This window comes from Eleutherodactylus coqui, chromosome 1, assembly GCF_035609145.1.
Source record: "Eleutherodactylus coqui strain aEleCoq1 chromosome 1, aEleCoq1.hap1, whole genome shotgun sequence".
Lineage (NCBI taxonomy): Eukaryota > Metazoa > Chordata > Amphibia > Anura > Eleutherodactylidae > Eleutherodactylus > Eleutherodactylus coqui.
The window spans coordinates 434,265,868-434,291,697 of NC_089837.1; the positions used below are offsets into that span (position 1 = coordinate 434,265,868).

The window sequence follows — 25,830 nt, forward strand, 5'->3', positions numbered from 1 at the left end:
AGCCGACCCCTTCTTTCGGATGGAGATAAGCTGCTGACAGAAGTGCTGCGCACAGTGTAGTCCACTCTCTTCATTAAATATGTGCACATGGCTGAGCCAGGCGTGTATGCTTATTGGGAGGTCAGCGACATTAGTGTTTCTATCAGGCCGGCTTCCCACTGGTGAGAAAATCACGCGATTTTCGCTTAATGCAAGAGTGAGTGAAAGCGTAGGATTATGAAACTAATGATTTTCAATGATTTCATTCTCATTTGCGAGGTTTTCACTCCTGCATTATTGCGTAGAGAAAAAAAAAAACGAAAACATTGCAGCATCTCCTTGTCTGCAATGGGGCCGGCGAAGCTGCCCTACGAACACTGGAGGGGCATTTTTTATATTTACCCACCTCCCAATGCCTGCACTGTCAGCAGCAGACCGTGCATCCTACTCCATCTCCAGGCTGTGCACGCACTACCACTGAGCTCTGTGAGCGCGCATACAGCCTGCAGCTTTGGAGTCCGCTGCACGGTCCACATACTGTGTTTCAGGGCTGGCAGCATGGACACCAGGAGGTGGGCAAGCAGAAAAATTACCCTCCAGGTCCTGGCAACCTACTCTATGAGCACCAGAACTAATGCTGCCCTTAGAGTGAAGAATTACAGTTCAGAAAATCGTTCAAGAGAGAAAATGAACGTTAATTGGTTTAAACCGCAAGCCAACGGTTCTTGTTCATCATTCAGTTTCAGCCGGCATAAGAATAAGCGCCGTCTCGTTCACTTATTGGGCAGTTAAATTTACAGTCTAAATAGGCTGCCTGAGCGCGAATGAGCTGGCGAGGACGTCACCAGCCCGTGCAATTGGGCAAACGAAAATAATGAGATTCACATCCTGCGTAAAAGGGCTATTACTTAATGGTGCTCAAAGCTGGTGACCAGTTACCTCAAAGTGTTCTGCATATAACCAGGTCAATGCAATAACACAGAATTAGGATGCTATTACATGAGCGCCAGCGATTTATCACTAACTGCTGGGCTGCCCCTGGACTTACAGCTTCAGCCTGGCAATTATCAGGAAATCATGACGATAGCAGTGGCCTCTGGCGGTCGTGTAAAAGCACCCTTAATATAACGTTACACCTCTTGTTGTGAAATACTCAGCAATGCCAAAGTCTCAATCTTCTCTCCATGTAAAGAACCAGTCTGCACGGGTGTGCGGTACATGCGGTTTATACACATGGTCATTACCCACATAACATGGAGTCTGGGGCCACTAGATCAGCAGATACAATCCCTTCTCCTATTAGGGATGACGTTGCTACTGTAAACGTGTCGCCGTATTTGCAATCTGCAATCCTCAGTACAATGTTACAGGGGCAAGTTTACATATTGCACAAACATGCATGCTGCTCTCTCCATGGGGGGCTGGAGCTGCATGGTGACCTTTGGCTGTCGGAGGGGCTGTGTGGCTCTGAACTCACATTGATGTGAATGGTTTTGTATGGTTTGCAAAAAATAAAAAAATCCTGTGTGTCAGTGCGGAAATTATTTTTAAATGCTTGCTGACGATCGTGGATGCACTGCGGATGGGGTGAGGAAAGGGAAGGGGGAGCATGCAAGCGCAAAGTGTTTGCCTTCCCCCTCCCCCATTTGGTCTCCAAGTAATCATAGAGGTATCTGCCTACAAATCCGCAATTGAATTACGGATCACTCACTTCCATAGAGATCAATAGAGCCCATCCGAACAGACTCGGCGGTAAAACGGAGCATGCTGCGATTTTTCTTCCAGGCCTGGTATCCGCAGGTGTTAATTGGAGTGTGAACACCCCATGCTTCCCCATGGGCAGCTTTAAGTGCAGGTCGTCCACGCAGATTCCGCAATTCAAATCCGCCCGTGGGCATTGGGCCTAAGACAGGGAACTATTGTAGTTTACAAAACGTATTTGGGTAAAATAAATGATCAGTTCATACCCTGAAAGAGATAGTACAAACTTTTCCACTGCCACATGGCAATTCATGGCGAGCATACTGCTGGGTGGGCCAGATCATTTCTCGTTCCCCCTCAAAAGGCCCCCTGCACACGGGCGGAAATTCTGCGTCGGGATATCCCGCAGAATTTCCGCCCGTGGCCGCTGCCATAGGATTGCATTAGAAAACGCAATCCTATGCAGACGGCTGCGATTTCTCCGCGTGAAATCACGCACGGAAAACTAATCGCGGCATGTTCTATTTCTGTGCGGGTCTCGCAGAGGCCCGCACAGGAATGTCACTCCTCGGCCGATGGCTGCGCTCTGCGCATGCGCCGGCTGGCCGGCAGATCAAAGAGTCGGAACCGCAGGAGAGGTGAGTGCCGCGCTGCTCTCTGCAGGGGCACGGGTCGGGTCCCACTGCGAGAATTCGTCTGCAGGCAGCCTAAGGCCAAGAATGGATTTGAAAAAAAAAAAAAAATTTTAAAAAGTCACCGTAGTGGCCATTTAATAGGACATTTGTAATAGACCAGAGCGTGGATAAGTCACCACATGCACAAATCCCTGATTACTGTACTGTGTATTTTCAGTGGTGCGTGCCTGCTTTGACTAGGTATCTAGAGCTTGCAAATACGATGAGCTCATGCTGAAGAGCGTCATTTGTTTACTGGCAGTGGTGACACACACAAGCTACAAGCGAGTCCCCAGCGGGTGGACGGCTCACCGGGATGATGGGAATTTAAGTATGAGCCCCGACATATCCATGAAATTACATGAGAAGGAATATCTATGTGTATACGGAGGCAGGCCATCACAGGAAACTGCTCACCAGCTACACTCCGCTACAGCCGGGCACCAGAGCTCGCTGCTTGTTCAGGGTCTTCCTTGTCCAGCTCTGTTAAGGGCGCAGGAATACAGAATGCCTGCCTGAACTAATCCAATCTATGACGGAATTGAACGGTGCCGAACAGACCCCACTGATGCCATACAAACCCTGTGGCATTTTGCAGAAGGAAATACATAGCACAGCATACAGGATCAGCCAAATTGGGCCTCCAGCGTCAATAAACACAGCGTTACAGGATACCCTTAAAGCCATATCTAAAGCATTTCCCCCCAAAAGGAAAATGGAAGTCACTAGTAGTTCTATGGCTTTTTCAGTCATTTGGAAAGCTGGGTGTCATTCAGCATCGCGGTCATTAACGCTTTCTCAGGGTTGTCACCCGGCCAGTTCTTAAATGATACAATCCCCATGTCCCAGTATTGTAGCACAGGCAGATAAATCTACCACTCTGGACCCACAGCTTTATAGAGGCTCTACATAAATACTTGGCTAAGCTAGCTTCTGGTCCACAGTGAAGATGGGTGAAGTAAAGGCACCGCTTCATTGCATTAGAGAAATTAGTGTGAGATGTGCATCGTCTTGTAGTTTCCATAGGATTCTAGGCAAACTGGAGGAGCAGCACCCTACGAGCCGTAAGACGATGGCGGTGTCCATCCAGTTTTCCAAGAAAGGGATCTGATGCTTGCAGACTTAAAAACAGTGCAGATCCCAATGTTCTGCACTCAGTAGAGGACTGATATGACAAGTACAGACAATGCATATGGGTAACCTCTAAAATTAGTGCTCCCTTGGAGGCCACCAATATAAAAAACCCTTTAAGTCTGCTGTAAATAATAGTATTCCAAACCATTCAGGGGCATTGGCTCCAGGGTAATAAGAGGTTAGGAAAATGTATTATGGAACAGGTCATCATGCTTCCACAGTAGAGTCTGAATAGCAGCTTAACACTGTGCCTCTCAAAAGGCAGTTAGCCGGCCACCCTGAGCATGTACAGATGTAGCAAAGTTCAACTTGACAGCGCATTTAACTGCAACCCAGAACATTTTCTTGACTTTTCAGCAGCTCTTAATTAGTCTTTGCAACAAGTTATCAGCATTGGGTTAAAGGCTATGGAAACCTTTGTGCATCAAAAATCCACACACACACATATCAAGTCCCTGCAGAAAAAAAAAAAAAAAAAGAAAAAACACACACAATACACACATCTGTTCGTTGCATTGAGTTTTTCTTCCCAAGCATTCAGAAGGCTTCATACTTGTTTTGCAAGCTCCCTTACATTCATGCTTCTGGCTCAGGGCATAAGTAGCACTGATCAGCTGGTCTCTTATGAAAATGCACAAGCTCCACTCCCCACTCCTCTGGGGCCACAACCCCTGTGTACAACACAGTATCTTGACATTATCTCATTCTCTCCCCAAGTAGCTGCTGGTCCCATTCACCATCACTGCAGTGAAAAAAATTCACCCAGAGTGAATTACAGCTGTCTGTAATAGTAGTTTTCTCTGCTCACTGTCCTCCCAATCTCCTCCAACATCCCCCAGCACGGTCATACAGCCTTCTGTAATTGCTCAGTGGATGGGCAGTGAATGCATATTTACAACACGGAAGCATTCTGTGAGGTGGGTGCCCATCTTTCCCAGGTTAACATTAAGCCACCTGGTATTAGCGTTACGACCCATCTGAGAGCTTGGTCACCTGGACGTTGGTAGATGGGCCAATATTATTTGATCACATTATATACCAAGAACCTTGCATTATTTATTGTGGTTAGAGTATTGATTATAGGTATGTATACCTCTGATAATAAATGCATTTTGCGTGCTCTTGCCATTTTTTGGTTTCTGCTTCTATTGTATGTTGCAGCCATGATTTAACATGCACCTATATATTTCTATTGGGAAGTGCTGACCTATTTTATCCTTTTTGCTCGTGTACCCATCTTGCCCGAGGATGGGACTTCTGGTGTTACTACAAGACTTCTGGGAATTTGAAAAGGTTAGAAATCTTCAACATCACATTGCCACAGAGCGATGGGTCACTCCTGGACAGGAAGTTCCCCTTCCATTGGCAACACTCCATCAGATACTTGGGGGATACACTTGCCAGCAGACCCTTCCCAGGCTTTCTCCCTTAACTTTTAACCATTCCTATCAGGTATGGAAAGGGGGTCCGGAGAGATGGAACCCACTATCTGTCATGGTATGGTCGAGGTAATGCCATTAAAATAGATATCTTGCCATGGTTTCTATATTCATGCCAGACCCTGCCTGTGAAACTAAAATAGGTCCAATTTAATGAATATCCGCCATTTGATCTCTGGATTTGTCAAGAGGGCACGTAAAACCAAGACTGAAATATGACATTGTAAACAGATGAGTGGCACTCTGTTGGAATGGGTTTACTTGATTTTTCCTTATACTATAGGGCTTATATCAGTAACTGCGTTCTTGACCTTTTACATCATCGCCTTAACAAATTATGGGTAGAAATACTATATGACCCAGAACCAAAAACTTGATTCAGGGAGTATTTTGGATCTCGAGGAAATATCTTGGCGAGCCTCAACAGACGCCTCACTCCATTTGAAGAGCTGTGTGTGTCCTTGGACCATCCCAGACCTCAGCGAGTTACAGAACTCTGCTGACTCAGGAAATGAGGGACTCCCATCCGAGCTATGTAGCTGCATGAGAGAGAAAGAATTGGGCACATTATTTGGGCAGAAGAAAAGAGAGCTGCCCAGCAACCCCTTATCCCTTCCTAACTTGTTTTGCTGCCTTTTCCTTCTATCCCCTACCTCTTAATATTCTGTCTCCCGACGTGTTAAATCCCAATTTGTTCGTTTACATGACTGCCTATATTTCATACAAAAACGGACAGCTGTGTTTTCTTCCGACTCCCGGCCCGTGTTTGGGCCTTGTGGGTGTGAACTCAGATTTATTGGTTTACTTTCTTAATCTGTATTGTATATGTTTATTTTTCAAGTGTTTATGGCTGTCTAATAAAATAGTTTTGAACCCAAACTTTACTACATCTGCATGTATAGCTCCTGTACCCCAAAGTTGTAATGCACATAATAATGATGTCCCTGCTCTGGGTGAGGGGGCAGCAGCCGCACCTCTGATAAGTCACGTTTTGTGTTCACATTTGCAATTCAGATTTATGTGGTATCAGTCAATAATAGGAGAAAAACAAAAATTGTAGAAGTGCAAGTACCCCATGGACACAAACAGCACCCAACAGACCCCACTGACTAGAATAGGAACCGCTGAAGTTTCCATCATGCCATCTAGCATTTTACAAGCATGCTGCAGTATTCTGTCTGGGATTTTGGACCGAATCTGCGACAACAGAGCCTAAGTAGTTAAGTTGAGGGGATAGAGAAAACAAAAAAAGAAGTGCACAGCTTATTTCCCTAATTACATGTTTTCAAGATGCGCCGCCTGCATTACTTGTGTTTTTCCATTCCAGCAGGAACAAAAATAGAGGTGACTGGCAGTAACAACAGTCAGCACAGGAGTCATTGTCTCATCACCGCACATAGACACATACAGCGGGGCAGTAAGCACCAGTCTCTCTAGTACATATGAGGCTTCTACATGACCTGCTGCTTTCTAGTTTAATTCTTCATGGAGAGCGCTCCCATCACATATGTACAGCTCTGCTCTTCCGACTTACTCCCAAACTACATTAGAAACTTATGGAATGGCACTGCATAGTGTAGATATAGTAACTGCAGCCTTTCTACTTCACAAAGAGCTTCAAGGTAGGAGCTTAGTCTCGAAATGGCACTAACAAAGATTTGTTGACTAGCTCACCTGTTCTCGCACTAAACATCTACCTACAACAGCTACCAGAATTCCCCATAGGGTAGGTTTCTCCCCTCGTTTTACATATTTACCTGCCTACTGACAAAAAAAAACAAAAAAAAAAAACACAACTTTGGAAAACCTCATTACCCTGTTGGCACCATCCAAACTTTGTAGGGTTTGTATGTATCAAACAGAATTCTGATCCTAGCTATTAACCCTTTAGCTGCAGTGGCCAGCACTGACCTTGGCATTTATAGGTGATGTACCAGAATGAACTTTTTTTGATCAGTGGAAGTCCCTATTGATCCCAAGAATGTGCCCAGTTTGCCCTGTCCTCCGCAATGAGGGATCACTGCACCACTCACTGTGATGAAATGAGCAGACGTCACTGCAGCATGTTGCAGAAACAGGAGCTGCACAGATTGATATATAGTTCTGTGGGAAAAATATTCATTATAACAGCCCTCCCCCCTACAGACAAAGCTGAGCACCTAATGTAGCGCTGTTTCCATAGCTCTCAATTAAGTGCATGAGAGCTACAGAAACAGTGTAGTACAGTACAGTATGCAGTTTCCATTACTCCCATTCACTTTTATGAGAGCTATAGAAATAGCACTGTGCTTAGCGCTCGGCTCTTTATGACAGGTGGTTGGAACAGAGCAGCCGGATTTTCCTATCTAGACTATGAAAAGTCAATTCGGGAATAGCCTTTATAAGATGCCGGGAAAAAGTACAATATACTACAATGCTGAAGTATTGCAGTATATTACACAAGCGATTAAGTGATCACAAGTTCAAGTCTGCTATTGGAACTGAAAAGGGAAGGGAAAAAAAGTCAATAAAGTTAAAATAAATATTCATTAAAAAATAAATATTACATTGACCCCCCCCCCCAAAAAAAAGTTTCCCAGTTTTAATCTAAAAACAGAAAATTCAAAAAGGAAAAAAAAAACTAAAACATTTGATATTACCACATTTGTAAAATAACTCAGATGATCAGCTTATTGGGTGCCTGCTGCATAGAAAAGGTGCTCTAATCAGTGGCTGACCACGGCAATGGTCCTTGCATTCATGGAGACCAGCATTAGTGCACTGCAGTTTACAGAAAAAGATTCTATTATATGTAGATGGTCCACCAGCAGTCATATGACACTCAGGGGTTTTCCTGGAAAAAGACAATCTTTAAGACCGTACGGCTGACAGGATTATACTTGTTAGTTTTTTTTCTCTTTTGATTAAAAGCAGAAGAGAAACATTGTTACAAATTGTATAGGACATTACAATAAAATACATTTCAATGAACTCACCGGTTTCGGCATCTTGCTTGCACGTTCTTTCTAGCAGACAGCGAATGATTGTCCTTTCCTGTGGAAAAAAACCAATTTAATTAATGCATGTGAGTGAAGCACTAATAAAAACCACAAATACGGACATGTGTACATTATGTGTGCAGACCTCCCCATTAACTGAAAGCCCTCCAAGAAATGTCTAAGGCAGCTTCACATGGTTGAGAAACTCAGGCAAAATTTGTGTGCTGCGAGACGCACAAATATGAACCCTATTCTTTTGAATGGAGTCATATCCAAGAAAGAAAAATCGCTGCATGTCCTATCTTTTCACGTTACTTGGAACGCGTTTCCCATTGTTTTCAGTGGGACAGAAAAACACATCAAAAACAATGGGAACCACTTGCGGATCCTCTACCGCGGCTGGAGGATCGCTATTTCAGTGGTGATGGGAAGTGAACACCTCGCTGTGAACACACACGTTGGGGAGTGTGATATCGGGCCGAGTTTCTCAGCCTGATGACGCACTCGCCCATGTGTAGCTAGCCTAAGTGTAGTCATGAATACGGAGTACAGTACTGTGTATTAGAGCTAATGAAGAAACAAATAGAAGAGTCGCCCATGTCACACGTTAAAAGCTTAAGGTGCTTTTTTCCTCTTCATTATCGGTCTGCCGTAAGATTACAGATATACACCAGACCAATAACACTCTTTTGGCCTCTGTTGGGTGAACGGAGACCTATGGAAGCGTTTGAAGTTCGCACCAGTGTAGATGGCAAACACACACTGCAAACAGCTGAAGCAACTAATAAGGTATGTTAATATTTGCATTGAGCAGTCAGTCAATTAGCATAGCTACAAAGTGTAAACCTGGCCCACTTTACTGCAAATAGAAGGGGCCTTAGGTCTTGTTTGGCTGCGCAACGTATACAGGTAAAATACACGACACCCACATGTTTCACATAAGCAAGAGGTCTGGTAAAAAACACCACAATTTATGATAAAACTATGGTGGTTTTGCCATGTAAGGTGGCCTGCAGACGGCCGGGTCAGATCCCGCTGCGAGAATTCTCACAGCAGGATGTGACCCATGTCCCAGTATTGAGCGGACACTCACTCATCCGGCGAGTCCTCACTCTGCACTGCAACGTGCCGGCTGTCGCACAGCCACACATGCGCAGTGCAGAGCTAGTGCGTCATCCGTGACGTTCCTGTGCGGGCTTACACAGAAGTAGGACATGCAGTGATTTGTTTACCGCGTGAGTTTTAACGCAGTCAAATCGTGGCTGTCTGCATAGGGCTGCATTGTCTAATGCAATACAATGGCAGCAGGCACGGGCGGAAGTTCTGTGGAAACACCCCCCCCCCCCCATCAATGTATGATGTAGTAGTTTAAAAACAGGAAAATAGAACATACGGTGCCCGCTGTAGTGTTGCAATGAATGGAGGCTCAGTGCAGCGTTTTTAGCAGCATTAAAAACACCCAATAAATGCTGTAAAAAAACGTCTGTGTGAGAGCGGCCTATCACTACCGTGATGTGTACACCTCATGATACCTGCACCAGTAATGGATCTGCTACAGGCTTTCTGCAACTGAAAATGAACGAAGAATAGCTGCGATCAAGTCCCGATCTTAATCCGTGTACTTTCTGCCGTTACCACGGGCGGCTGCTGCGTAACGGCGCAAAAAAAAAAGGCAGCGCGGAAATCCCTCGAGTGGCAGAATGCCTCGGAATGACTGTTAAAGCTTAAGTAGAGCCAGCCGTCTTCTTTTCTGAGCGCCGGACACAGCTAAAGTCCCCCCCCCCCTTTTTTTTCAACCTCCCATAGAAGTCTATGGGAGCTACCAGCATATCTTGGCAAAAGATAGGGCAAGGCCTATCTTTGGGCGCAGCGAATAAAAAAAGCCCACCGAAAACTGTCACAATGTGCTATTTTTCCCAGCATGATTTTTTTTTACGTGGCTATAGATCCGCCATCTAAATGAATACATTGGAATCCAATTCTTTAGATGGTCGTGATTTTTGGACGCCGCTAAATAGCTGCATATATACGGTCGTGTGAATAAGGCCTTAGGGTATGTTCACAAAGTGCAAATTTGTTGCCGATTTTCTCGGCAAAGAAAATCCACAGCATTAGGCCGCTGTCACGCCAACCGCTTTTTACCGCTATTAGTGTGGTGTCACAAGCACAGCACTAATCGCGGTACAGCACTTCTATTGATTTCAATGGAGCCTTGAAGACCTGCTCTACTGTTCCGCTTTTTCGCATTTAACACACCTCATCACCCATCACAATGATGGGGTGCGTTTAAAAAAAAAAAAAGAAGAAAAGAAAACCCCCTGACATTTATTTAGAAAACTACGCTGAAAAGCACGTTAAAATCCGCTCATCTAAGCGTACATGCACATGTTCTATTTTTTCAATAGGCACAGAATACCGTATATCGCCTGGATAGGTGACAAAATACGTGCGAGACCGGCCTTACTCTTTTCAGGTCTTACAAAAGCAGAAGAGATTGGAGACGATGTGTAAACCTATTTATAAATGGCCGATCAACGGATGTGATTTACAAGCTGGCAGCTGCACTTGGCAACATCTCTAATCAATTCAGCCATTCTTTTTTTGGCTATCAGGCCTGGACAGACGGCACCGCAGCAAACAAACGGCATCATAAGAATATAGAATGCTTTATTGTAATGCAACAACATCCGAGACACGAAGGCCGGCATTCTGCGTGAGCGACAAATCACGACACAAGTAACACGCAGAGAAGAGGATGGCGGGAGGCTTGAGGACAGTCGTCCGGCTTTTGTGCACAAGTATCTATCCAATACAAAGTGCAACATTTCAGCACAAAAAGAGGTAAGTTTATGGCGGAGATGCTGCACTTTGTGGTCGGTGGATACCTGGGAATAAAGACAGCAGTACGGACCTCAAGAAGCCTCCGTCCGTATTAGAGCCCCATTGTTCTCTAGGGTTGCTTTCGAAACAGAGTGTATACGCAATTACATGGCGCATGGTCGAATTTTTTTTTTCCTTTTTTAAAAAGACATGTTGCTAGGAAACATGAGAAGAAAACGAACAATACCAGGAAGCCGAGACGTCGCGAATAAAATACGCTGCACTTGCACAGGCATACACTAGTAAAAACGTGACGATACGCAGGAATATGCAGTTCCCTATGCTGCGATTTTTAGGCATTACCACACAGTTGTGCGAGTCGGGCCTAAAGGTGTCAACGTGTGCAGGGAAAGAACGATCGGTGAGAAATCTCCAAATTATTGCTGATCGGATCTTTTGTGCAGACACGAAAATCATTGTTGGTCTGCCGCCGCATCGTTTGGGCTAAACAGGCAGGTTGGCCATTTAATCTATGAATGGCCACCTGTTTGCTGTGAATGGAGGCGGGCAGCCGGAATGATCCCTGGCTCCACCTCCAATCGCTGAGCAATCATTGGTCCTGTGTGAAAGCGCCGGAGGGATTACTGCTGGGGCGGCTGTTGGGCGCTTTAGTGCCAGACAGTCATCCTGGGTAAAAGGACCTTAACAATGGAAGGTTTACAGGAGCTTCAAAAAGCAAAAACGTATGATCTATAACCAAGGCCGAATATCAAGAGAAAGGCATCCTAGCCTTCCTAAATTAATTTTTATTTATTCTTCATGCAGCTATCCCCCCGTATATATAAGTTGGCTAGTGTCCACTTATATATTTCCAGACCAGCGATGGACTGAACGAGCTAGCGAATAAATGTAAGCAAGGATGGAAGGCTGAGTCAACCTTGAGCTAGCTACCTGAACCATGCGGGGATTGAACCTACAACCTTCAGGTTGTGAGCGAGAGCTTAGCATTGCATTCTGCTGCCTTAACACTCTGTGCTGTCAGTCTGATACACGACCACACTCCATATTGAAGAACCGTGACCGTCGTTTTTTAAAAAGCTGTTAGAAATAAAAAGGTCAAACTTTGCCTTAACTGATACAGTGCAAGTATATAACAATCCCACAGACAAAACTTCCACATGCGCCCCCGGGAGAAGTTGGCAGCTGCTCATAAAGCTTTGGCGTCTGTTTAGAGGATATACATCCTGCTCATCCCTCTTCATGATCACACAGGGTCCGGAGCACATATGACAGCTAATGCTTCCAAGGCGGCTCACATCAGCTTGCTGTGTAATAAACAACCACGACTCCGGCACTTGGATCAACTCCAACTGGAAAACCATATGTTGAACTGTACGATGATGGCGAGAGCTGTGCAGCATCACTGTCATCTTCCAGGGTTGGGGTAGGCATGTTCGTATTACATATCTTTCCATCAAATATTTAGTGCTTTCAGCCCAAATGCCAATGCCCATTGCCGTAAGTTATGCCCTATCCACATGATAGAGGATAGCTTGCCGATTGGTGGCGATCCTGAGATTCCAGCCCTGAAGCATCCCAAACTTCTGCTCCCACTGGAGACATGGCCACTCACCATACAAGGAAATCTTGGAAAAGGTGGCAGCGTATATTAGCGCTGAGGCCCCAGAGGTCAGATGCCCACTATCATGATGTGATCGTACATACTAGTAATATTACATTAATTGAGATTGGAATACCCCTCTTAGTCATAGATGTAACAACTGTTTAGTCAATCTGTCCTTCATAGTCCGCTCAGACAAGAAATGGTCAATTCAAAGATGAAGCAGCGGCAGCTCAGATCTAGGATTCACAAACCTATGCATCAGTAAAGAGGCTCAAAACCTACGGGCTAGCCCAGAATCTGGATGGTTGGGCACTTGCTTTATGACAAACCTGGAGACGAGATGCCTGAGAGCTCGGAGCTTTTTAAACATTTCCATGGACTTTATTTGTACGCGTCCAATTATTCTCCTTTAGTACTATCCTCCTCCACGCAACTAAATCCAAAGTGCCTTCTAAATCACAAGCATATGTTTCATTCAGTGTCCATTCACTCAGGACTGTTCCTGGTGGGGCAGACAGACAATGGAGCGCTGAAGGCTATGGGTATACAAGGAGCGGGTGTTTATCTTCAGTACACAAGGTGCCACATCTGTCTGCCCTACACCAGAGCAGCAATCCTCAGCGCCGCACACAGGGCTCTCCGGCAACAGCAATACAAGACATTAAGAAACTGCATTTGTAGCCAACAAAAAAAACTCCACTTTTTTAGTAATTCATTAAACAAAGCTGCAGCTAATTTTCATTAAAGAGCCTTTCCATCTGGATCTCTGCAGTGTGATCTCATCAAGACCTACATTGTGAAGTATAAAGCTAGTTTCCCGATGGCGATTGCGATTTAGCAGCATAATCACGTCTTTTCTCCCATGATTTTCCTCGTAAAATCATTGCTGCCGCTCGCAATTTTCTCACGTTTTTATGAAGAGATTTTGCCACAATTTTTTGGGGAAACGCAATAGGATTTTCTAATGTTAAAAAAAAAAATCACACTGCAAGTTTGTGCCTTGCAAGGCGATAAAAAGGAGGCTCCACACGGAAGCATGGGAGATTTAAAAAAACAAAACAAAACCAAACCCACGTACTTCATGAGAGAATACATCACAGATGGAACAGAAACCATTGTTAATCATTGGTTTCATTATCTGCTTTTTTACTGGCTCTTGCATCAGGCAAAAAAAAACCCCACGATTTTTAAAAAATGCGAGAGTCATTTAAAAAAAAAAAGCGGCTTATGAAACTAATGATTTTCAATGGTTTCCGCCCTATCTGTGATGTTTAGGTCTGTTTGACACAGGGGGGAAAAAAAATAAAAAAAATAAATCACATGATTTTGTAGCGATGCTCCGCCGCCTCCCATTGCAAACAGCCAGAGGAAAGGAGAGAGGTGGTGAGATGGCGAGGGGGAGGGAAGGGGAAGACCGCTCAGATGGTAGCGTATATCGGCCAGCCGTGAAAATGGCGTCCGATATACACTTGTGTGAATAAGCCCTCAATCTTATGGGTCCAATGGGTCCTTTCACATGAGTGAAATTTTAATTAGCTTGAAAGAACCCACTGGAAACCATACATGCGTTTTGTAGCCCGCGCAAATCAGGCCTTAGGAGGCATCCGCGCGGGCTACAAAATCGCTACAATGTGAAGCCCATGGTTTCCAATGGGTTCTTTCACATGAGCAATGTTCTGTAGCGAGATCTTGTAGCCCATGCAGATGCAGCCTCACACTCATGCAATGTTACAAGAGCAAAAAAAGAAACAGAATCGCAGCATGCTCTATCTTTCTGCAATATGCGGTTTTATTCCCCATTTTTCTCCATGGAGCCTCCTTTTTATCTCATCACAACACAACAAACTTGCGTTGCGAAGAGATTTTAACAATGGAGAATCCTATTGACTTTAAAAATAAATAAATAAATAACTGCAAAAATCTCGTTAGAAAATTGTGAGCGGCAGCAACGATTTCAGCGAGAAAAAGCAGCAATGATGCTTTAAAAAAATTTAAAAAATAAAATAAAAATAAAAAACGCAGGGAAAAAGGATGTGATTTTCTGGCACCAAAACCACGATCGCCCGTGTGAGAAATTAACCTAAGGGCTTATTCACACAAGCATATATCAGCTGGCTGTGGAAACAACCCTTCTCTCGCCCTCGTCGACTCTCTGCAAGGGGAGGAGGTGGGATGGGGCAGGGGGCTAGTGTGCTGAGCTCCCACCCCTTGCTGCTGTTTGCAATGGGGGGGGGGGGGGGGCAATAGTGGTAAAACTGCTCTACAGTGCGCACTACCATAGGGTGCCTACATAAGGTACCCTATGCTGTTGTATATCTTGCAGAGAACGCCTCCATACGATTACACACGGCACAATATTTTTTCTGACAAAATTCCATATAAAGCTATGAAGGAAAGGCCGGTTTACAGTTTTAATGATTCTGTGCTGAAACCCACATGATCTTTACATCCCATTGGTTTCCATTAGAATCTGCACCATAGCACATACAGCATGGGTTTCCGTAAGTGAACTATAGAATCCACGTTGTGCGAAAAAAGACTGACCAAATGAGGCAAGATGTGTGGCAGATCCACATAGGAAAAAAGATCCAAGGAGGATTTGCCACAATAACCTTAATGTGAACATACAGAAAAACCTCAGACTACCCCCATATAGTGGAAGCCCATAGATGGTCCGGTAGACATAACACTATGGGGGCCACATCTGTACATGAAATATTTATAACGTGGCTGTGTGCAGACAATTAAATGGCTTCTCTAATGTTTTAGACGAGGGTAACAGTGGAGGGAGAGGTTTTGGAAAAGAAGAGCCGAATTCTTAAGTGTCCTCACTCACTAAGGAGCCGCAGGGAGAGAGACGGGAGGCACTTTTTACAGACCAGAGCAGAGTACTAACTCAACTGGAAAAACAGGCTACACTGCAGGTCCCAGAATCCTCTCTGATCCTCACATGACCACTGCTTCTTTTGAGAATAGCGCTGACACCGTTGCGTGCGCTCACCCACTGACTGACAATTCCTTGAGAAAACATTTTCCTCCGTCGACTCACTAGAAGAGATGTTAAACTTTTATAGCACTAGATCCCAATAAAACCCTTACCGCACTGTGCAGGCCATAGTAAATCAGCGTTCCTGGAATATCCATATCCTACTGACTGGGCGACTACCATTTGTGCACATGTAGTAATGGTAACCAAATGTTCACGTTCCAATTACACATTAGGAAAGAAGATGCAAGTAAAGTACCTGACAGGCGAAATAACGGGGAAAATACTGCGAAGCACACAGACATAGGTTTAAAAGAAACGGTCAGCGACCATGAGCCCTATAAACAAAAGCTTATGGCCTCAAAAGTAGTGACCAGATGAACCCAGGTATGTAAGTTTTATACTTACCTTCCCCGCCGTTCCCCCGTTGCCAGCAATCAAACTGGCTGCTGCAGTGCATTGAACACGCCAAGTAGTCCTTCCATTCTCAGTTTAGACACAAAGCGGTATTCTAGGACATTTTGCACTTTTTTTTATTAATCACCAACAGATCCCTGGGTGTCCACCACTGGAGATTCCCATCGATCAGCTCATTCCTGAAGCAGAAAGCGCTCACCATAGTGCAGTGGCACAGGTTGGTACTGCAAGCACAGCTCTAGCTCAATTCAATGGGAGCTGCATCTGCAATACAAATCCGAACCCCTGTTACGGTCAGCCCATTCTGCTTCCTGCGCTGACAGTAAAGACAACCGCAAACTTCCCCCAAGGAGTTGATTATGCAGTCTATACTGAGGATCTGTCTAAAAGAAGGGTTGCATGTATAAGCTGCAATAACCCCCCTGCCAGACACAGGCAAACCGAACAAAGGCCGATTTCACATGGGCGATAAAATCGGATGTGAAATAGCAGAATTATGAAACCCATACTTCTCAATGGCTTCCTTCACATTTGTGATGTTTTCACTCATGCGATGTTGCATGAAAAAAAAAAAATTGCGGCCTGTCCCGTCTTTCTGCATTTTGCTCTTTATCGCCAAGGTTTCCCTATGGAGCCTTCGTGTTATCACAATGCACAAAATTTTCATGAGGTGCTTTTTTAACATTGCAAATTACTATTGTCTTTCGCGCAAAAAGTTTGTACAACAGTGATGTTTTTGTGAGAAAAAGCAGAACTGACACTCAGACATCTCGTGAGCAAATTATCGTGATCTCCCGTGTGAAACCTGCCTAAAGAAGGCCTGATTGTTATTGAGGCAACACGGAAAATAAGAATGTACCCGTAGTACTCCCCATCTGAAAGAGGCTTCTTTAACCACTTCCCATCATTCATTTGGTAAGCAGTTAGGATGTGGATACTGAGGAGAATCTACCTCACCGCCACGTGTGTGGATACTGAGGAGAATCTACCTCACCGCCACGTGTGTGGATACTGAGGAGAATCTACCTCACCGCCACGTGTGTGGATACTGAGGAGAATCTACCTCACCGCCACGTGTGTGGATACTGAGGAGAATCTACCTCACCGCCACGTGTGTGGATACTGAGGAGAATCTACCTCACCGCCACGTGTGTGGATACTGAGGAGAATCTACCTCACCGCCACGTGTGTGGATACTGAGGAGAATCTACCTCACCGCCACATGTGTGGATACTGAGGAGAATCTACCTCACCGCCACATGTGTGGATACTGAGGAGAATCTACCTCACCGCCACATGTGTGGATACTGAGGAGAATTTACCTCACCGCCACGTGTATATACTGAAAGGCTATAAAGTACATAAGGAAGCGGCCATGGACTGCAAGGATGGAGCATGCCTTTAAGGCTAAGAAGGGTCTGCAACCTCCAGTCTGGGGGAAAATTTGAATAAAAAAGTAAAAAGTGAGAAGAATGGGAGGGATGGCACATTCTGCAGAGGGACATCGGTACATGTAGTCTGAGGAGAATCTAATGTTCATCTATGTGTATACACATTTTATTCTTATATAGTTTGAACTACCCTGTGTGTAAGGCCGGGTTCAGATCTGTTCGGAGGTTCCATCGTAGATCCAGCAAAAAATCCTAGAAGAAACAGCCCTCATGAAGGGGTCACCACAAAAATAAAAGTTGCGTCGGAATACTTAAACTGCAGAATGCGACTTGGACACAGGAGCATCAATGACCCTTGATCACGAAAGGGTTAAGGTCCTCCTGTTTATTCCTACCCGTCAAATAAAGCAGGTACTATAGGGCAGTCGACGCCTTATAACATAGGTGCTAGTGTGTATACGGCTCAAAATATCATAGAACATAAAAATCAGGGCTTTCTGTATGCTCCAGAGTCGAAAAGTCTGATAGCAAAATAGCATCCTCGCATATCTGAGACACTGACTCCACGTCACTTTTAGATTTTTGCTATATTATGTTTAGTAGACAGACAGACCGAGTATAAAGCAGTTTCTCTACAGAACAGCAAGGCTTGGACCAACGGCATGAAACAAGAGGTCCTCAGGATGTCCTGTCTGTTCCTTCCGCCTATACAGTAATGTCGGAGAGGTGGAGCGCCCCCATGTGCTGAATGTACGAGGGCGGCTCCTCCTGTCTGGAATCAGACAATTCTTCACAATTCCTACTTCAGACGCTCGCAGAGTGGAGGTGGATGATGGCAAGATGATAAAAAAGGAAATAGCAGGAGAACTTCCCATAGCCTCCTACTGAGCTTACTCAGACATTGCTCCTTCCCACTGCAAAGTTTAATTTAGCTAAAGCTATACAAAGCCTAAAAACACAAGTGAAGTGAATGGAGAAGAGCTGCAATACAGCAGGCATCCCGAGGGCCATGGGGGCACCATTTCTCGGGGGGGAAGCAGACTTTTTTCAGTTATGAACAAGTTGGTTTTTTTTGGTAAGAGACAAATTTTTATACCAGAGTTCCAAATGCCCGTTTATAAGACATTTGGAAGGAAATACCATCTGAAACGTGTGGTCAGATGGAAAAAAAAAATTCTATTGTGGACCTTTTTCTATGACCAGAGCTCGTTATAAAGTCTAGCAGTATGTACCTGGAGGTTCTTGGCGGCAGTCTGGATTTCCTATGAGAACTGCACACAAAGACTTAAATCTATAAGGCTGGTCGCTACAGCACCAAATATATTTTTAGATACAAACATGAAGGGAACACAAAGCAGAAAGTTATAATGTCTTTCAACAAGTAACCAAAATAAATTTATCAAGACTACAAGTGTGGATATGAGGAATAAAGCTCGCAAGTTATTGCTTCCACCGACGCCTCTGGAGGCCTTTCCGGTATTACAGTCAGGGCACGGCCCTCAGATTCACCGACCGCTCACTATAGCTTGTGGCTGAAAATAGTCCCAATATACCAGTTCTACTTCCTCTCTATTTATACCCAGGAATCTTACTATTCCAGCACGGCTTCACGCCATTTCCCTTCATTATGTGTGAATGGCTGGCGCTAAACACGTGACCCACCTGGACAATACTGAACAATTCAGCCTAAGAGCCCCCGTACCTTTATAAGTCACAGATTTTTCCTGTTGACTCGGGGTATTAAGACCTATGTTTTTTACGAGTGGAAAAAAAACAAAACCGCAGTATGTCCTCTTTATCATTATTATGAACCAAAACAGCCCAAGATGCATTACTAGGACACGAGAAGAGTGTATAACAAGGGCAGGAAGTAAACTGCCTATCAGGAGGTCTGAAACGTAAGAAACAACACTTCTGCAGCTTTTATTTTTATTTTTTTTTTTTAAACTTAAGCCCAATTTACGATGCCCGACACTCGTCCCCGCATGTACTCGCTCCCGTACCTGTTGCAGGAGCGAGTATCGCTGGCTCACAGAGGGGCGGCTGGAGATTTCTCTCCTCGCTCTCCCCCACTCCTCTCTATTCACTTTAACAGGGGCCATTCAGAAGGACCCAAGCTGCCATGACACCTGCACTGCTCCCTGCGATCTCATCATGGTGGACCGTTCGGGGGATTTAACCCCTTAGTGACCAGGCTTTTTTGCTTTTTTCCATTTTTGCTTTTTCCTACTCCCTTTTAAAAAATCGTAGCTCCTTTATTTATCCATCGAAGTCGCTGGATGAGGGCTTGTTTTTTGCGGGACGAGTTGTATTTTTCAATGGCACTATTTATTGTACCATATAATGTACTGAAAAACTTTTTAAAAATTCTTAGCGGAGAGAAATGGAAAAAAAAAACATTCCGATATCAAATACATATTTTTATTTTATGATTTAGATTTTTTAATAATAGATATGGCAAAAGGGGGGTGATTTAAACTTTTATAACTTTTTTTTTTTTTACAATTTAAAAAACTTTATTGATCTTTTTTTTACTTTACTTTGAAGTCCGCCTGGGGGACTTTAACATGCGATGCTTTGATCGCTCCTGCAGCATTACGTCATACTGCTTTTTTACAGGCAGTCTATGAAGCCACCCTGTGTGGATAGCTTGATAGGCAGTCTGCTAAGGCAGCCCTGGGGCCGTGCGGGACCCCCAAACAGCGTTCGGGGGATTTAAATGCCGCTGTCAATTCTGACAGCGGCATTTAAAGGGTTAATAGCCGCGATTGGCCGAACGGCCGAGCGCGGCTATTGCCCGCGGGTGTCAGCTGTAATAAACAGCTGACGCCCGCGCTGTATGGAGGGAGATAGCGCCGCTACCTCCCTCCATACACGTCCTGCAGCTGCAGGACGTAAAAACACTATGGTCCGGTCGTTAAGGGGTTAAAAGGTTAACCCCTCCAAATGGCCGCGCGGCTCATCAGAGCTGTTGACGCCAAGTGTCAGCTGTAAGAAAGAGCCGGCAGCCGCGATGTATGAGGGGAGATTGCAGCGTGATCTCGCTTCATACATAGCCCGCCGATACAGGCCGTCAAAAGGCGTATCAGCGGTCGTTAAGGGGTTAATTTAACTTATGCCAAAACACAAGCGGAGGGAGCTCAGCTGCAATACAACAGGCATCCCATGGGCCATGGGGGCACAGTTACTGGGGAAGCTGGCCTTTTTTTCTCTTCAATTCTAAAACAGCCAAATTTCTATGCCAGATTTCCAAATGCCCATTAAACTAAGTTTAACAAAGTACCCTATAAGTACCCAATGTGCCATCGCACACTTCTCTACCAGGAGTAATTGGACATCTGAGCACAAAGCAGTAGTGTTACCATGTTGTGAGATTTTAGCTCAGGGGATCACCTTTGCTAGGATCAAGGGACACATTTCTTTCACCAATCAGCAAGGAATAAAGTTCAGCTGACTCGGGATCGGGTTTATTAAGCCCTTAGTGACTGCCCAAGCACCTTTTCAATGGCGGTGCATCAGAATACCAGTCTCCAGTGCTGCTAGGAACAAGACCCAGCTGTCTGACGACAGACTAGGCACTAACAGCGGGGATTTGAGAAATCAATGGGCGTGCGTAAATACGCAGGAAACCTGAATATTCGCTGCATCTAAGGGATGTTGTGAGTTTTTTCCCTATGTGAGAAAAAAAAATGTCGATAGGCAGAAACATGCAGAGTATTCATAGACCAAAACGTGCAATACAGCCATGTATAAGCGCCCTCAGACTTCGTAATGCAGCCAGGCAAATACTTCACTGCTGACCCATTGAAAGTTCTTCTTACCATGTGGTGCAGCGAGGAAGAAAGATAGGCTTGACAGCCCTGTCCCAGTGATCAAACATAATCACTTACCCTGTCGACATATGTGCAAGTTATTACTGTGACACTATCGTATCACTTTGAAGTTGACCAAAATATTCTTGTTGGTTCAAGAAGGGAGAACCTTCTGTTTAATGTCTCTTTCAGTCTGTACAGTAAAGAGAGTGAAGTGATTGTAACATACAGGAGTTATTTGCAGTCTCCACAGCACTTTTCCTTCGGGTGAAATGCCAGGCAGCTGAGCAGAAACTGAACGGACCCCGTTATAGTCAGTGTGTTCTCTTCGGTCATAAGACGGATCCGTTCAGCCAGGAGATTCCCCTTTACTCTTCCAAGAACGGTGCAGAACAACGGAAGCCCCGGCGCAGATATGGGAGCAGACAAGGATCAGAGGTCTGGACTTGTAGCTAAATGACCATGTCACAAAGTACTCAAACATCACCATGTCCGTATAGACAAGTCTTTTCTGTCAAGCTGCATTTTTTTTTCTGAGGTTCTGCGTACACATGATGGGATCGGAATCCTTATAGGTGCTAAATATACAATACTGCCAAAGAGCAGCAATGCAGCCGTGTGGATGAAGCCATGTATACAGTGAGCAGGTCAGCAAGGAGTTAATAGGCGCTGTAAGTTTCCACTGCTGGGCTAAATGAGACCTTTACTTCAGGTTCTCCAACAGTATAAGTAGCAAATAACAATTGTTCCATGCATTATATTCTTCTTCATTCCGCTGTCCAAGGCGTGTTAGCCTGGCATCTACTATACAGCTGCTCTATAAACGACGATTCCCTGTAGGCAGGGGGCATCAGAGGGGGTCGCTTTATAAAAAAGGTTACATGAAACACTCATGACATGATCACACCATCCTACGACTCCGGGTACCTCAACTATCTCCTATAGGTTGTATAAGGTGTATGTAATCCATGCACTGGAGGTTAGAGGTATCCGCGTCCCCAAGGTCTCCTCTACAATAATGTCACCCTCTTAAATCTCCCAAATATCAGGTGAGCGTGGCCTTCACAGATCAACCGCACGAGAGCAGCTGGGGATGCAGAAGACCTGGCCCGGCCATGCGTTACATGTACAGCGCAGAAAGAGAAAAGCTCAGTACCGGGTTGGCAAGTAAAGCACAATGTGATTGTTCTAAGTAAGAGAAACAAAATATCGCAGCGTGGTCAATTTGCAGGATGAGCAGAGGAGCAAATACCTGGGGGGGTCACCAGGCCAGCGTCTTATCTCTGCTCCAGATTACCCATCTACTCCACTCTACCATGAAACCTTTCGAAATATTTAGGTCTGTGTTAAGACATAAACTTATATTCCCAAACTCTTCTATGACTTATAATATCTGAAGTTGCCTTTTAGTATAGTAACTTTCATATATTCCAAGTTTAATCGTGTGGCGGTGAGATCTCATCCTTGCATTCAGTTTCTGTCTCATTTCCCCAACATAAAGCCCCAACAGGACAATTACTGTCCTGGATCAGATACACAAAATTGGATGTGGAACACATGAATGTCCCCGGGGATCTTATAGTCCTGCTGTGTGTTGGGGATCCGTATCCTGTCTGCGGTCCGTACATGTGAGCAGGTCTTACAGCTCCTTACCTTACAGGGATAAGTTCCTTCTTGTATGTCGGAGGGCAGTGCACTCCGGATTATAAGGTTCCTCAAATTTGGAGGTTGTTTGTACATCACATTGATTCTGCTAGCCAATTTGTATGCCAATAATAACAGCCCCTCCATACATAATCAGTTTATTGTAAGGGACGCTACTCCTGGTTTCAGCTTTTCTTTTTTTCCTTCTTGTCATTAGTTTGCATGTAAATATGAAGACATTCGTATTTTGTTTGCGGCTTTCTTCTGTTTTTGATCCTTGAAATTTTTATTTTCCAAACTGTAGCACAATCTAGGTTTTTGAGGGCATTTCTACCCATAAGGGCTCATGCCCACGGTTGTGACTGGTTCCGCAAGCGGAATACCGCAGCGGAGTCCATCATGGGCGCCCCCCAAAGACCCCATACTCACCTCCGGATCCGCTGTGCAGCTCCAACATGACGCGCATGCGCAGTACAGCACAAGACGCGGAAGGCAGTGTCACATGCCAGTGGGGCGCATATTCGTATACTTCCGGAAGTATAGCGTGATGGCCGGCTTCCATTGACTACAATGGAAGCTGTCCGTGTGTATTCCCGTGGCAAATGGGACATGCTGCGGGTAATTTCACGCTGCGGAATTCCGTAGCGTGAACATAAAGCTATTTAAAAAAATTTGGCCGTGTGCATTAGCCCTAAAACCCAAAATTTCATGTGAATGGAGTGGAGGTTGCACAGGCACGTTGCCACTCTATTCACTTCAATGACAAGCAGCAGAGATCTAAGACCTCATGGCCTTGGCACGCATGGAATCCGCCCGTTCCCGCAGCCGGTGACCCTGCATACCTGTCTGTGTCTTCTTTCTTCTGTACTGCGGATGTGTGTCGATGTGCCGATCGTCAGACATGCGCAGTACAGATTTTGAAAAACAGTGTTTTTCGAAGTTTGTATGGAGTGGGTTGTCTTTGACAAGAAACACCTATCCGCATCAGCTGTGATCAGCGCTCACGCCGATCAAAGCTGTTAACCCTTTGAGATCATAGGGTGCCATTTGGTTGCCATGGCAGCTGGGTGTCTTCTGAAGGCGCCCATTGCAGATTGCCTATGAAGTTATGCCTGTGGCATGGCTTGATGGACTACCTATCAGATTATAGTATAATGTAATCCTATGGTATTAAATTATACTGCAGGAATGATCAAAAGATTACAAGTTCCAGTCCCCTATGGGGACTTCAGGGGGAAAAGGAAAAAAACATTATAAATTTGTATCGTCGCAATTCTGCTGATCCACAGAATAAAGTCATAAACAATAAATGTCATTTATGCTGCATTGGTCAGTGAAAAACTAATTTTAAGGTGCACAGCAACAAGGACTTGAAAATCGGCCATGTGAATAAGGCCTAAGGATGCGGCTGAAGTGCAGATAAATCACATTGGGAAAAGCAGGGGGTGGGGGCAAAGCTCTGTTTCTCTGTTGTGGCCTCACTCCTCTCTATAGGGAGAGAAAGCCGCAACGCAATGCTGGCAGCTGAACCGCTCCAAAAGCCGCGTGGTTTGAAGTTGCGGCCAAAGCCACAACATTTCCACAGCAAATCCATCCTGTGCGAACCCAGCCTTATGCATCCTCAAGGCTGGATTTACAGGAGATTCTCCTCCTGTCCTGCGAGGACTTCCGGCTAACTGGGAGGAAATACTAGTCGGCTCTGAACCGTACCACGCACCACAAATCACACAGGTATATTGATGAATTGGTGTGTATTTCCATGTGCGTCGCTTCTGTCTGCACCCTTATGAATGATCTCGGTGGAGATCGGCTCTTCTCCCATTACCACCGTTAGGGCCCATTCACATACCGTATTTACCGTCCGTGTAGTTCGCAGACAACACGCAGACCCACTAGAGCCAATTAGGCTGCACACACATTTTTTCACATGGGCCGATGGTCCGTTGGGGGGTAAAATGGAGCAGAATCAGACTTACAATGCCCGCTGCCTGCAAGTATTGGGCAGCACACGGTGTGAGAATCTCAGCCGGCGCCACGTACATATGTCTGTGTAAATAGGCGCTCAGGCCAGTGTCACACGGGTGGCAGTGCATTTGTGGAATGGGAGTTAAGGCTCTAGGCCGGTCTCACACAACCGGATTTCAATTGCACAAGCCACGATTGTCACTCGCATGGACGTTCCGCGGTATTCCGCACCCACTGAAAAAAAATAGACAATTCGCACGTCCGCTCAGATGAGCAGATAGCGATTGCCGCAAGTGGATTTAAAATCGCAGCATGTTCTACTTTTGTGCGGAATTCGCATGGATGGCTTCCATTGAAGTCAATCCAACTCGCAGCCCATCCACAATTGACATTGCAGATAGGCCGCAGGTACCTGTGTCATCGCCTAACGACGGAGCGGGAAAAGCAATTAAAAAAAAAAAACCGTAATGCACATAACTGATGGCGGGCGTCCGCGGTCATCCGCAACACAGAAAGTGAAGATAAACAAGTCACCGGCCGGGGTCAGAGAAGGATTCCTATGCGGGCTCCGACTCGTTCGTGTGAGACCGGCCTTAGGCCTCATGTCCACGGGGAAAATCAGGCGGGTCCCTCCTGCCCCGCGGACATGAGCACTTAAAATAGGAATTTAAAAGAATTAACTCACCCGCAGCGGGCCGGGAAGGTCTTCTCTTCCTCACGTCCGGATCTTTTTTTTCGGCCGGCGGATGAACTAGTCACGCCGGCGGCACGTCGCCGACGTGCCGCGTGCATGCGCCGGGCACATCCGCCGAGCCGAAACAAGAAAGATCCGGCCGTGAGGAAGAGAAGACCTTCCCGGCCCGCTGCGGGTTAGTTAATTCTTTTAAATTCCTATTTTAGGTCTCCCGCGGATCCGGACGGCTTCCATAGGCTTCAATAGAAGCCCGCGGGAGACCCGCACAAAAATGGAGCATGGTCCAGATTTTTTCATGCTCCATTTTTTTTTAAATCACTTTTATTGACCATCCACGGGTATTTATCTACCCGCGGGTGGTCAATGCATCCCTATGGGGTGCGGATCCGCGTGCGGGAGAAGAGTTAAAATCCGTTGCGGATTTTAATTCTTCTTTTGCCCGTGGACATGAGGCCTTAGTCTGTAATACAAGCAGGCAACATCAATAGTCCTGTCCATGTTATACATCCCGGAAACATAATACTCTTCCGACGTACGCAGTAAGTTTTACATGGGGGATGCCCGTGCGGCAT

At 45.3% G+C, this 25,830-nt stretch overlaps 1 protein-coding gene across 1 annotated transcript in view; it reads right to left on the reverse strand.

Moving 5' to 3' along the window:
* The window catches only part of RDX (radixin), an 80,392-nt gene that overhangs the window by 47,417 nt on the left and 7,145 nt on the right, over positions 1-25,830 (reverse strand). Inside the window, exon 2 of the mRNA XM_066582120.1 lies at positions 7,903-7,960. Within this exon, the coding sequence (XP_066438217.1) occupies positions 7,903-7,914 (12 nt within the window). The 5' untranslated portion in view covers positions 7,915-7,960. The remainder of the gene's footprint in view (positions 1-7,902; positions 7,961-25,830) is intronic.